Source organism: Hoplias malabaricus, chromosome 12, assembly GCF_029633855.1.
Source record: "Hoplias malabaricus isolate fHopMal1 chromosome 12, fHopMal1.hap1, whole genome shotgun sequence".
In the NCBI taxonomy this organism is placed as follows: Eukaryota; Metazoa; Chordata; class Actinopteri; order Characiformes; family Erythrinidae; genus Hoplias; species Hoplias malabaricus.
The window spans coordinates 20,443,680-20,456,170 of record NC_089811.1 but is presented as its reverse complement, the minus strand read 5'-3'; the positions used below and the strand labels follow the sequence as shown (position 1 = coordinate 20,456,170).

At 37.7% G+C, this 12,491-nt stretch overlaps 1 protein-coding gene across 1 annotated transcript in view; it reads left to right on the top strand.

Moving 5' to 3' along the window:
* Positions 1-12,491, top strand: part of vangl1 (VANGL planar cell polarity protein 1) — an 83,469-nt gene that overhangs the window by 31,604 nt on the left and 39,374 nt on the right. Inside the window, exons 2-3 of the mRNA XM_066686700.1 lie at positions 6,752-6,934; positions 11,064-11,196. Coding sequence (XP_066542797.1) covers positions 6,873-6,934; positions 11,064-11,196 — 195 coding nt within the window. The 5' untranslated portion in view covers positions 6,752-6,872. The remainder of the gene's footprint in view (positions 1-6,751; positions 6,935-11,063; positions 11,197-12,491) is intronic.

Sequence of the window (12,491 nt, the reverse complement as noted above, 5' to 3'; positions counted from 1 at the left end):
GAAACAAACAATACGAAGAAGAATACGGAGAACAAGGCAAACATTACAAAGCACACGAAGAACATAGCAAACGAAACAAAGAACAATGAACGACACCAGGAAGTGAGGGAAGGGGACTTAAATACACCAACAAACGAGAAACACCTGAAACGGATAACGAGGTTAACGAACAAGAAGGCGTAACAAAGGCGGGGCGTGAACGACAACAAAACAAAGCCATGTGCTGAGATAGGAAAACAGACGAAACAAGATGAGGGCGTGACAGTACCAGATATGCCTAATGGAATAGCAAAAAAGCAGAGTAGATTTACGTCAAGTAGTCTAGGTACCAAGCAGAGATCCTCAAACTTTTTAATCAAAGAGTTAGCTCACAGCTTTTCAGTCTGTTGCAGGGCCTGACTGCAGCCAGAGAAGAAAACATCTAGAAGAACACAAATAAGCATATATTAATACGTCATGAATTATCTCTTCATAGTATATAAATACATACATTAATGCTTAATATATCAGGAACTAACAAAGGATATACATTAATGACCACATTACTCATACATATATCGCCATTAGCAAGGGTAAATATTAAGTATCAACATCTTGTTAATTCAATCTCTTAATTAACACTATGACTTGCCTTATTAATTAACACCCTTTACATATTGGATCTATTTGGATACTGTGTGTTACATATCTTTGTGCATTGATGTAGGCAAAATTATAGGCAGGGACATAAGCAGTGATTAAGTGATTATTATGAGTTTATTACGAGTTTTGTAATTACTCATATAAAGTCACTTGACTTTAGGGTTGTTATTGGCCACAATAATTAATTAAATAATTAAATTAACCCACAAAGATGTTAATTAATAAGGCAAGTCATAGTGTTAATTAAGAGATTGAATTAACAAGATGTTGATACTTAATGTTTACCCTTGCTAATGGCGATTTATGTATGAGTAATGTGGTCATTAATGTATATCCTTTGTTAGTTCCTGATATATTAAGCATTAATATATGTATTAATATACTATGAGGAGATCATTCATGACATATTTATATATGCTTATTTGTGCACCCGTATTGTAAAGTGTTACCAGAATGTATATACCATGTCATAAAGTCATACATATTTTGAAGTTAAAGTCATTTTTATTTTGAGACTAAAGGCATAATACAGTAATCCCTCGCTACTTTGAGGTTCATCTTTCGCGGATTTGCTACTTCGCGGGTTTTTTTCAAGGGGGCTTTTTTATTATAAATTTATAATTAGTTCATGCAAAACAACAAATGTAGGTATTTTATTATCTACTGGCTTTAAAATTGTAAAATAGCCACATGGGCTTGGGAGTACTTCCAAAAGATATCCACAGCTGCATCAAGAAATGCAACCTTATACAATAAAAGACATCAAGTCTTTGCAGAACCACTAAAATATTTGCTGGGCTCAAGCTCATCCTATATGATTCAAAACACAGTAGAAACATGTGCTGTGGTCAGAGTCCATATTTCAGATTAAAAAAGTAACATCATGTTTTCTGTGCTAATGACGAGAGGGACCATCCACAATGTTATAAGTGATTGTTTTAAATGCCAGCATCTCTCATGGTTCAGGGGTGCATCCCACGGTATGAGTGACTTGCATATGTGAGAATTTTTCATTGATATGGCGGTAAACACTGGGATTTTAGAAAGACATATGCTGCCATCAAAAGCACATATTTTACTGGGAAGCCAATGGTTATTTCAATAAGACAATGCCAGGCCTCATTCTATACGTGCTACAACATCATGGCTTCATAGAGGGCGTGTGCTTGACTGACCTGCCTGAAATCTGTCTCCTGTGGGGCATGATGAAGAGGATGAGCACTGAATGGTGACCAGCTGATGTCTTGTATGAAGCAGAAATGGGCTTGAATTAGCATCTGCTTTAACAAATTTATTAAATTGTTGAATTAAAAGGTAAACTTTTGTTTAAAAGCTTTGATTAAAAGGAAAAGGATTGGAAAACATGCCTTTGTCAGAACTTTTCTTGGGGCATATTGAATGCATACAATTTTATATGTTTATATTTACAAAATAGCATCAATCTGTGAAAATATTTTCAATGTGCTTCTGTCAGTTAAATAAATTAACAAATAAATAAATTTAACAATAAAAAATGCACAAATAAAACAGTTACTTAACAAATCAGAGGTTCTTGTTTTTTCAACTTGGCACATTACAGAGAAAGAAGAATGACGTTATATTGCAGATGAAATAAGGACCCCAATTTTAGACCATGTCATTAATCATGACCATACAATGGCTGAGGCTGGTCAAATGGTCTAGCCAAATGTTGGGAGATCAACTATGCCCTCAGTCATTCATACGTTTCGTAGAGAGAACAGGTGTGTAATCCAACAATGTAATCTGTACTGTAGTAATGTACACCTCTTGTAACACTTACAGTGCATGACTACCTCACAGGGGAGGAGGAGGAGGACGCGTCTTCACACCTCAACAGCAGGAGGCTGTTCCATAGTCATAGCTAATAATGCTATTAGAATAAGGGAAATAAAGAGTGTCATTATTGAAGGCAACATTGTCTTTGAAAATATCCACTGAGTCAGCCTCCCAACTATTCACAGGTTACTGAAAAGACACCAGATGAGCATGAAAAAACTTTACTGAATACCATTTGAAAGGAATGGAGACCGAGTAAAGGAGCTACAGTATCAGTATGCACATGTAAACCTTTTTGTGGATACAGAAACAGTACTTTACAGTAAACAGTATGCCACTGTATAATGATATATAGTACAGTAAGTCAGATCTGTGTACATTTGCTATTGCTTTGCAAAAAATATACAGTATGTTTACATCTGATTTACTATAACTGTATTTTGTCCAGAAAGAAAGTACATGTAACCCATAAAACTGATTTTGTATGTTCTGAGATACAGCGCCACATGGAACTGGAATCCAGCGACTCATCTGGCAAATTTATATACCTGGATGAGGCTGGGTTCAACCACAAGACAGATGGCTTGGTCGAAATATTATCAGCCATAGAGCTTCTGTTGATGTTCCAGGCCAACAAGGAGGCAACATCACTATGTGTGCAGCCATTTCAGAGCATGGTGGGCTGACTCATATTCCCATTAAATAGCCATACAGTAAATAGCATCTCCTCACCTTCTTAGAGACTCTCTACAGGAATCTCATTCCTGATGATGAGAGGGGAATGAATCAATATGACTTACCAATTTGGAATAATGCAAGTTTCCATCACTCTAGACTCATCAGGGAATGGTTTCTGACCCAGTACCAGATGCTTATGGAATTTCTCCCACTCTATTACCCCATTCCTCAACCCAATCAAGGAGATCTACTCTTCATGTTGGTAGAAGGTTTACGATCAGCAGATCGTAAACAGCTCTGCCAGCTGCGATGGACGCAGAATGTAAGGACATCATACCTGATGCCTATAGATTCTGAATGAGACAACCAATATGATGTTGATGTGAATCTTTGGCCCAACTGAGAGGAGTATCAGGAGGTCTAGAAAGGCTCAAGTGTAATTCCCCATGCAGCCCTATATGTACATCTCTGCCTAAATTGTCTTGATTTGTCTGATTCCCTTTGTGCTAAACAGTCTAGTCTATTTTCTGTATCATAAAGACACGCCTGTCATTGATGTACCATACAAAAAGTGAACAGTATGAATAAGAATCGTGATTAGTCACTTTTAATTAGTCTCACATGTACAGTAATGTTTAACTTTGTACTGTTTATTTGCACCTCGTAGTAAAAGTGCAGCCTAGTGTATTTTCACTCTGGTGACACATACTTGTTCATTGACATATATCCTTTATTCTGGGTCATGAACTAAGGATTTTGAGCAAGTTACAGGCCTTTGCCTGTAATCCAATGAATGGTGCAGTTTGTACGATATGTTTGGAGAAATGCACGTAATGTTGTGCAAATATAGATGATGATTCGAGAAATGCTCCAAAGCCAATGAGTAAAAGTGTAAAGCCAGAAAGTTCCATAATTTTCTCCCTTACCCACACCTGTTGGGATATTGCCCTTTTATCTAAATACACCAGCAAGTAATGGATGAGGGTATGTCTGGAACATGGCCGCCATCTTGAAAACCACAATACTGGATCAAGGGCAGGTTTTTCCAATGGGAATCAAATCAAATCAAATCAAATTTATTTGTATAGCGCCTTTTACAACTGACATTGTCACAAAGCAGCTTCACAGTTTCAAAACAGAACATTTAAATCAAAGCCCAATGCAAGCAAGCCGAAGGCGACAGTGGCAAGGAAAAACTCCCTCGAGGCTGAAGGAAGAAACCTTGGGAGGAACCAAGACTCACAAAGAGGACCCATCCTCCTCTGATCAAACTATAGATTGAATTTTATTTGATCACCAATGAAGTGTCATTATGCTACATAATAATAATAATAATAATAATAATAATAATAATAATAATAAGGTGAGCAGCTGGTCTGGTCTGGTCTGCAGGAGAATCCAGCAAACAATCTTCCATCAGTGGGCCACCATTCTCTCAGAAAACAGTAAAACAGTAAAGGGAAGCAGTTAGTTTAGTTGAGTGTAGCAGAGAATAAGAGCATGTGAATATTTTCTTTAGTGTAGTGACGGATCTGACTGTAACAGACTGGGAGTAGGGAAACCAGAAGGAGCTCAGGCAAAGACATCCTTTCGTTCCAAGCAAGAGTAATTGTGAGCACATCATCCACGTTAACCCAGATTCTCCATGTCCATGAGTTCCTGAAACCACAACCTTAAACTAGACAGAGGTTAGTTGCCAAAGGCTAAACTGAACAAGTGTGTTTTGAGCCTAGACTTAAACATAGTGACTGTGTCTGCGTCCCGAACACTAGCTGGAAGATTGTTCCAGAGCTAGAGTTAGAGTAGTCGTGTAGCATATCAAAGGAAAAAAGGGTGTCCTTTTGACTCACCCATATATCAGGGGTCTTCAAACTATGGCCTTATATACCAGCCCCATTAACTACAGCAGCAAACTACATGTTGTCTGACCAAGGGCTAGGGTTGGGTAGAGATTGTATGGACATGTCTCTATACCAATCCAGTGACTATAGAATTGTCCCTACCAATCATTTTGGATGAAATACAATACAGTGGTTCATCAGCATCTAGTCAGTGTTTTGGTAACAGTTAAGGTCTCATCCTCGAGTCCCACCTCCCAAACCCATGCCGTTTCTCCATAAAGTGTGAGAGGCTGTGGCTGTAAGGAGACAAAGCGCTGTATACATGCGGCTGCATGAGAGATGCTATTCACATCACGTCTCAAATTGGGACAGTGCCACCAGCTACAATGGTGTTTTAGGGTCACTTAATTTCAGTTCTTTAAATTCAATATCTGCACTTTTCAATGAGTTTTCCCAGTACGCTCACACACAGATTCGCAAGTGGAACTAACTGCCATCCAACAATACACAGTGACTTTACATTTTTGAAATACAGTAATCCCTCGTTTTTCGCAGGGGATGCGTTCCAAGACCACCTGCGAAAAACAAATTTGCACGAAGTAGAGGAAAGATATTTTTTTATGTATTTAACGAGTATTTGGACTTTTAAAACCCTCCCTGTACTGTTAACAACCCACCCTTTGCATTAAACAGTCATTCTGTAATTTTTTTCAACTGGAACTACATGTGATATCCTACCAGTTTCTTTAATAGAGTAATTCCTAAGCTGTTATTTAGCGTAAGTAAATTTCACTCGGATGTGTACATGAACAATACATGTACTGTACATAAGAAATACTTGTAAATGATATATTTTGTCACCTACAGACCTAGTCTAATACATGTAAATATATTAACGGATGTTTTTATTGTATTTTGTGCAATGTCCGTCTTTCTATGAACATTGAGTTTATAGTTCAGTTAAAACTCAAAATCCTACAGTGAAACCAAACCCTTGGTTTTGGTCAGAGTTGATAAAGCGAAGAGTGAACGTGTGGATTATATATATATATGTGTGTGTGTGTGTGTGTGTGTGTGTGTGTGTGTGTGTGTGTGTGTGTGTGTATTTGTTCGTATTAACAAACTAATTGCTATTAGCTCATAGATTCATGTGAGCTTTCTCTGGCTTTGTGGAAAGCCCAACTCTCCTGTGGTGTAGTCTTGTTTTTTAGGCATTTTGAATCATTTTAAATGGCATATGTGTGTATAGTTTCTGCATGAGTGGGTGTGTTCGTGTGTATATTCATGCATATTTGTTTCCTTTGTGATGTCAGGTGGGATTAGAGCCTCTTCATAAATCTTTGTGGCCTAAATTCTCTCCCTTTTCCACTCAGCTGTCATATGATTCTTCATCAACGTTATTTATCTGGAATATGTCAACACATTTTTTCCCATTGCTGTACACACTGTTTTGTAATATATTATTCCAACTTTTCAAGACCTATTTTTCTATCTTTAGAGACACAGTCCAGTAACTATGACCAGTGCAAGCCTTCTTGCATCCATCAAGATTCATGGAAGCTTGCTTTAGATCAGTGCTTGAATAGATAGAGGCCATTTTTAAGTTGTTTCCCACTGTTTGTTATCTCTTATCATACATTCAGATTATCATTTATTTAAAATGCAAATTTCTGTTGCTTACTCTGTTAATCTCTCTCTCTCTCTCTCTCTCTCTCTCTCTCTCTCTCTCTCTTCTCTCTCTCTCTCTCTCTCTCTCTCTCTCTCTCTCTCTCTCTCTCTCTCTCTCGTTCCAGGTTGATGTTATGTAATTAATAGACATCACCCATTAATTCCTGTTCGACTGTCTGTAGCCTTCACACTACTCTCGGCGCACCCAGTATTTTTCACCAATCATAGGGCTTACACAGCATCATCATGGACACAGACTCTGTCCATTCTGGCCACTCCCACCACTCACGCGGATCAAACAGACACAGGTAAGATATATCAAAATAGTTTTACGCACACACACACACACACACACACACACACACACACAGCTTGAACTCCCTGATATTTTACAGAAATGGCAGCATGTTAATTCCATTTAACATTTACATTGAAATCTCCCATTCACACATTACTTCACAAATGTACTCATCCGAGGGGAAAATAAGCTTACTGAGTAAAATTTTAATTCCCATTATTTATTACAGTTAAATCTATTTAGGAGTCTTAGCGGGTGAATTTTATCAGCAAAATTAATGAGCTACACTGTGAATGGAGAGTCGTTATGGAGAATGAGGTTTAAAGGGGTTTACACTGTTAATATATGAAAGGTTTTATTTGTAATATGCTGGCTGTGTCAGGGCCAGAATTAATCAGGACTGAAAAATATGGAGTAGAAGCTGGTTTTAGGATCCTAATGTATCCTAATCCTAAAATAGATACATTTATTTTGAGTGTTTTTAAAAGGGAGAACTTTCTGAAAACTGTGAAGAATTCAGCATTTAACACAATCCATGGTGTGTTCATATATATATATGTATATATGTATGTGTGTGTACATATGTTTGTCTGTGTTTGTCGTATGATATGAACCAATTTAATCCTGTGGGTCTATATTCCTTGCTTTTTGTAACCCAAGATGGGATCTGTAACCATGGTGATGTGAAACGTTGACACACACTCTCTGTCCCCTCTGATGTTGACTCAGTCTAGTTGAACCCTGCTGGCTCAGAGCTAATTTTTTTTTCATCTCTATTGTTGCTGGCTTTCCTGTCACCACTCCACCAAAACCGTCCCAGTAGGACCCTGGAATTTAGGCCCAGCTGAGTTTAACCCTTCCACACCCAAAATTCCATTTTAAAATGCTGCAGTTCACATTTTGTTTGGTTAGTTTTCACTGTTTTAGCTTCTTGAAAGAAGAGGAATTCTGCTGAAAGTGCTGCTTCTGAATCTTCATGGTGTTTCCTTAAGTAGAGGAGGAGATGTTTTATAGTCTGAATTGTCAGGAAATTTCCCTACATAACTTTATCCTTCACATCACATATGATGTCCCTAAATGACATTTGCGGAGCATCTTGGATGTAGTCACATGACAGTTACTGTGAGTGTGTGCACATGTGACTGTATTTACAATATGACAGCATGCTTCATGAGGACATAGAGATCATAGAAATGTTTATTTTAAAAGTTTTGTTTCTAAAAGGTGTGTTGCAATATATTTAACAACTCAAAAGCTTTATTCACTTGTCCTGTGTTATAAAGGACACACTCTGATGTCTCAGGAACAAAATGTTGAAATGCAAGTTAAAAAATGGTTGTTGCAATGTTTGTTTCACTGGGTTTTTACTCCAAAATAATTACAGAACACAGCAAGAAATGTTTAAATATGTGTTCCATGTTGCTTCTTTGGTTCTTTCTTTGCTTCTTTCTGTTTTGTATTTCTCATAATTTGGATTTATGATGAAAAAGTCTGGGCTTTCATAGGTTAATGAAAAGTTATTTTTATTTCTTTAACATGTAGGAATGTAAATGCATTTTGTAACTACTTTGATCAGACACTACAGACTGTAGTCCATATCTATGGAGTGAAAAAAGGGTCAAAAAGATTTTGAGCTTGTAAAACAATACTCACAGATGTAACGGAATTTGGAACTGCATTTGAGCAATTTGTAACTGCGTTTGTAACTGCTTGTGTGAATCTCTTTTTTTTACCCAGTTCTGACGGCCAATTGATGGACCAATAGGAAAGCTTTTGCTGGACCAATTAGATTGCGAGGCTTGTTTAACCAATCAGAACACTGATTTGTTGCAAAAAGAAACATGAACTAGCACTGTTACTTACCTGACTCTCCATTGTATCTATGGCTGGAAGCACCATGAGGGAGAATTGAAGGCATTTACCAACAGCGCGGCAAAGCTGAGTGACAGCAACAAATCAGCATTCTGATTGGCTAAACAAACCTTGCATACTCTTTCATGCTCAGACCAGTGGTAAATGTCTGTCTGAGGCAGCGTGAAATGAGGGCACTTAAAATGCAACTGGCACGGTGATTAAGAGGAAATTGAAGATCTTTCAGCAGATGTAGATATTTATTAACTCTCTGGCTCTTGCATATAAACCAAAATGAAGATAGCTTAGACCCCCCAAGAGTACAGCTACAGTTAGTGTGAATGGGAACAATTCACTTCACTTGAAAAGAACCTATTAACTTGATCAGGTTTATTATATATATATATAATTAAAATGCATATTTATACCACCAGCGGCAAGGTGGCGCAGCAGGTAGTGTCGCAGTCACATAGCTCCTGGAGGTTGTGGGTTCGATTCCTGCTCTGGGTGACTGTCTGTGAGGAGTTGGTGTGTTCTCCCTGTGGGTTTCCTCCCACAGTCCAAAAACACACATTGGTAGGTGGATTGGTGACTCAAAAGTGTTCTTTATGTGAGTGAGTGAGTGTTGCCCTGTGAAGGACTGGCACCCCCTCCAGGGTGTATTCCCTTGTGCCCAATGATTCCAGGTAGGCTCTGGATCCACCGTGACCCTGAACTGGATAAGTGGTTACCGATAATGAATGAATGAATGTTTATAACACGGCATAATTGTTCAAATATTTTCAGATGTGAAAATGACAGAGACTCATTTCCTGTACCTGGTGATGCTGATACATGTAAATGTAGCTTTTCAATTTTGACAATATTTATGGCATTATATTTTACAATATATTTAATAATAAATAGCATGCATTTAATCCATCACACACTCTGTTGTGGACACTTGCTCATCCTAAATTTCCATTGAAATTACTGGAATTAATATGCCTTTTTTATGTTTGCGCTGAATGTTTGTGTCCACAGTGGATGTAGCTTACATAATGGTGAAATCACTGATTACATCGCCATCTACAATGTTAAACACACATGGGAGGACCTGTAGTCAGGAAGCATGAGTTCAAAATGTTTAAAAGTGTTTGGAATTTTGTTTCTTAATTCCTGAATATTGTTTAACCCATCCAGCAAAACTTTGTGTGTGTATGTGATTCTTATTGTACTGTGTTGTACTGCTTAACCGCACAGAGCTGTTTAAAGCACAGAAAATATGTTACATTTTTTTCTTCACCAAAATCATTGCCACAGGAAACACACTGCTCCATTTACGGAGAACTGAGAAGAAGTGGGTTACAGAACTTAGTTCGAAATCCCTCATCATGAAAACTATGTTATTTTTTTTTTTATTATTTTTTTTTTTTGGTTTTGCCACACCTTCTATATCCGTAGATCATATTTTTAGAAACTGCCTTTGTGCAGGCCTGCTCCTAATGGATTACTGCACTAGAGAAAATGACTGCGGTTAAACGAGTGTAATCTGTCTGTTTTGCAGTAAGGAAGGCAATGACCCAAAGAATTCCCCTCTGCCAGATAACACACTCCTTATACACGCTGCCGTTTGATGCCACATAAACGTGTGTGCGTGTGTATCTGTTTGTATTTTCCTTTGTTTTATTTGCTGCATTTTATTCCAAACCCTAGCAGATGTAAAGTGTTCGGAAATAATTCAACACAGGAGTGCAACACCACAGATACATGGACAGAGAGGAGAGAGAATGAAAGGTAAAAAGAGGGAAATAAGAGAACAAGAAAGATGCAAAAAAGAAACAAAGTTTAAGAGATTTATGAACAAAGAGAGAAAGCAGAGCGAGAAACAGAAAATGAAAACATAAAAATACAGATGCAGAAAAAATGCAGAACAAAAGAAAAGAAAGGAGAAAGGGAGTGAGGGAAAGAGAGACTGAATTTGATGACACTGAAAATGTGTGTGAGAGAGAGAAGGGTGTGAATAAACCCTGTAAGGATTAGGACTGTCACAGCTGACTGCATCTAACCCAGTTTACACCAGCTGCTCCAGAGGAGTGTGGATGGGAGACAGCAAGAGTGACAGAGAGCATCCAAGAGGACAGGATGGAAAAAGAGGAGTAGGATAAATTAAAGGAAAGGCACCTCGGAGTGAAGGTTAATTCTAGGTTTGTGTGTGTATGAAACAGTTTATGTGATTGTGATAATTACAGTGCTTCCTTTATTTCTGTGTGTGTGTGTGTGTGTGTTTGTGCGTCTCTGTGCCACAGTGATCGAAGCAGGGAGCGGCATAAACCGCGCAGCCGTGATGGCAGCAACCGCTCAGACAAGAACGTGACCATCAACACCAGCTCTGCCCACTCAGCAGCAGCAGATCTCACCCCACCCACCACAGAGCCACAGGTCAGACCCCTACTCTATTGGTCACCAAGGCTTCTCCTGGAAATCCATCTTCCTGCAGACTCCAGCCCTAATCCACTTTAGCCCCGGGGCAGTGGGAAAAGGGGAAATATATCTGCACTCCCTGGTCTTGGCAACAGCAAACAGATGGAGCATTTTCATGTTTTTTATTTCAATGCGATTTGCTGTTTTCCAATCAGAAATAACAGGTCATTCATCTGTAATTTTATTATGGTTTAGTTTTTAATTCATTGAATAAAATTGCAAAAAACATTTCAGCATAGATTATTTTTGTCATATGTTGATGGAATTAACACTATCTGGTCACTGCTAACTTGGAGTGTGGACCCAGTTTAACCGTCTGATCTAAAAGCAAATCCAACTTCATCTGAAGTGTGAACAAAGCATTAGATTTGGGCTGTAGCTAAATTACACAGGAATGCAGATGTTCAGGAGGAGGTTTGGAGACCACTTCTTTTTAAACAGGTCAATATTAAGACAGCGCTGCTGTGTTTGTTACAATCGTACCAGTGCAGCACACACTAACACAGTACCACTCACCACTCATTCATATGTTTGTTTATTTTGTGTGTTACTACTGTATTGCTTTACGACAGGTCTTGAACTATACTTCATTGCCAGTGTCAATTTAACCATGTGGGTAAAACCTATATGAAGTCAGGGTGTGTTTTGGAGGGTTGGGATAAAGTTTTTGTGTTAATTATGTGCACAGAATGGCAAAGAATTAAACATCTTCACTAAATCAACACTTCTCCTGTTTTTTAAGTAGTTTTGATTTCAGTTCCGAGTTCAATAGATCAGATAAAGTGCAGGAAAAAAAACAGAAAGAGAGATATAAACAGATGAATGGACAAAAGCTAACAAAAACAATTGATGTACAGATAATTAATTATTTTGGCCAGTTCTAATTGCAGTTTCTTCATTCAAATTTCTCATGTTTTTTTATGGTCTGTTTTTCCAAAATTTATATCTAAAATATGCAACAATATAAACAAAATTAAGAGTATGTTCCATTCTTGAACTGTGCTTTATGTTGGAATCTTGTTTACATTATTCAGAGAGTTTTTCTTTAGTGTTATATCAGAGATATACAGTACTCAGGAAGCAAGGATTTAAACTTATTTTTGTTATGGTGATTTACTTGGACGATGTTTTGATAGTGAATTTTAATGATACCACATGATACCAAATTGATCAAACACTCATTAATTAATGATTTCAGTTTGAACCAAATGTTATGATATATAGGAATTATAGCTCATTTTAAAACAACTGAA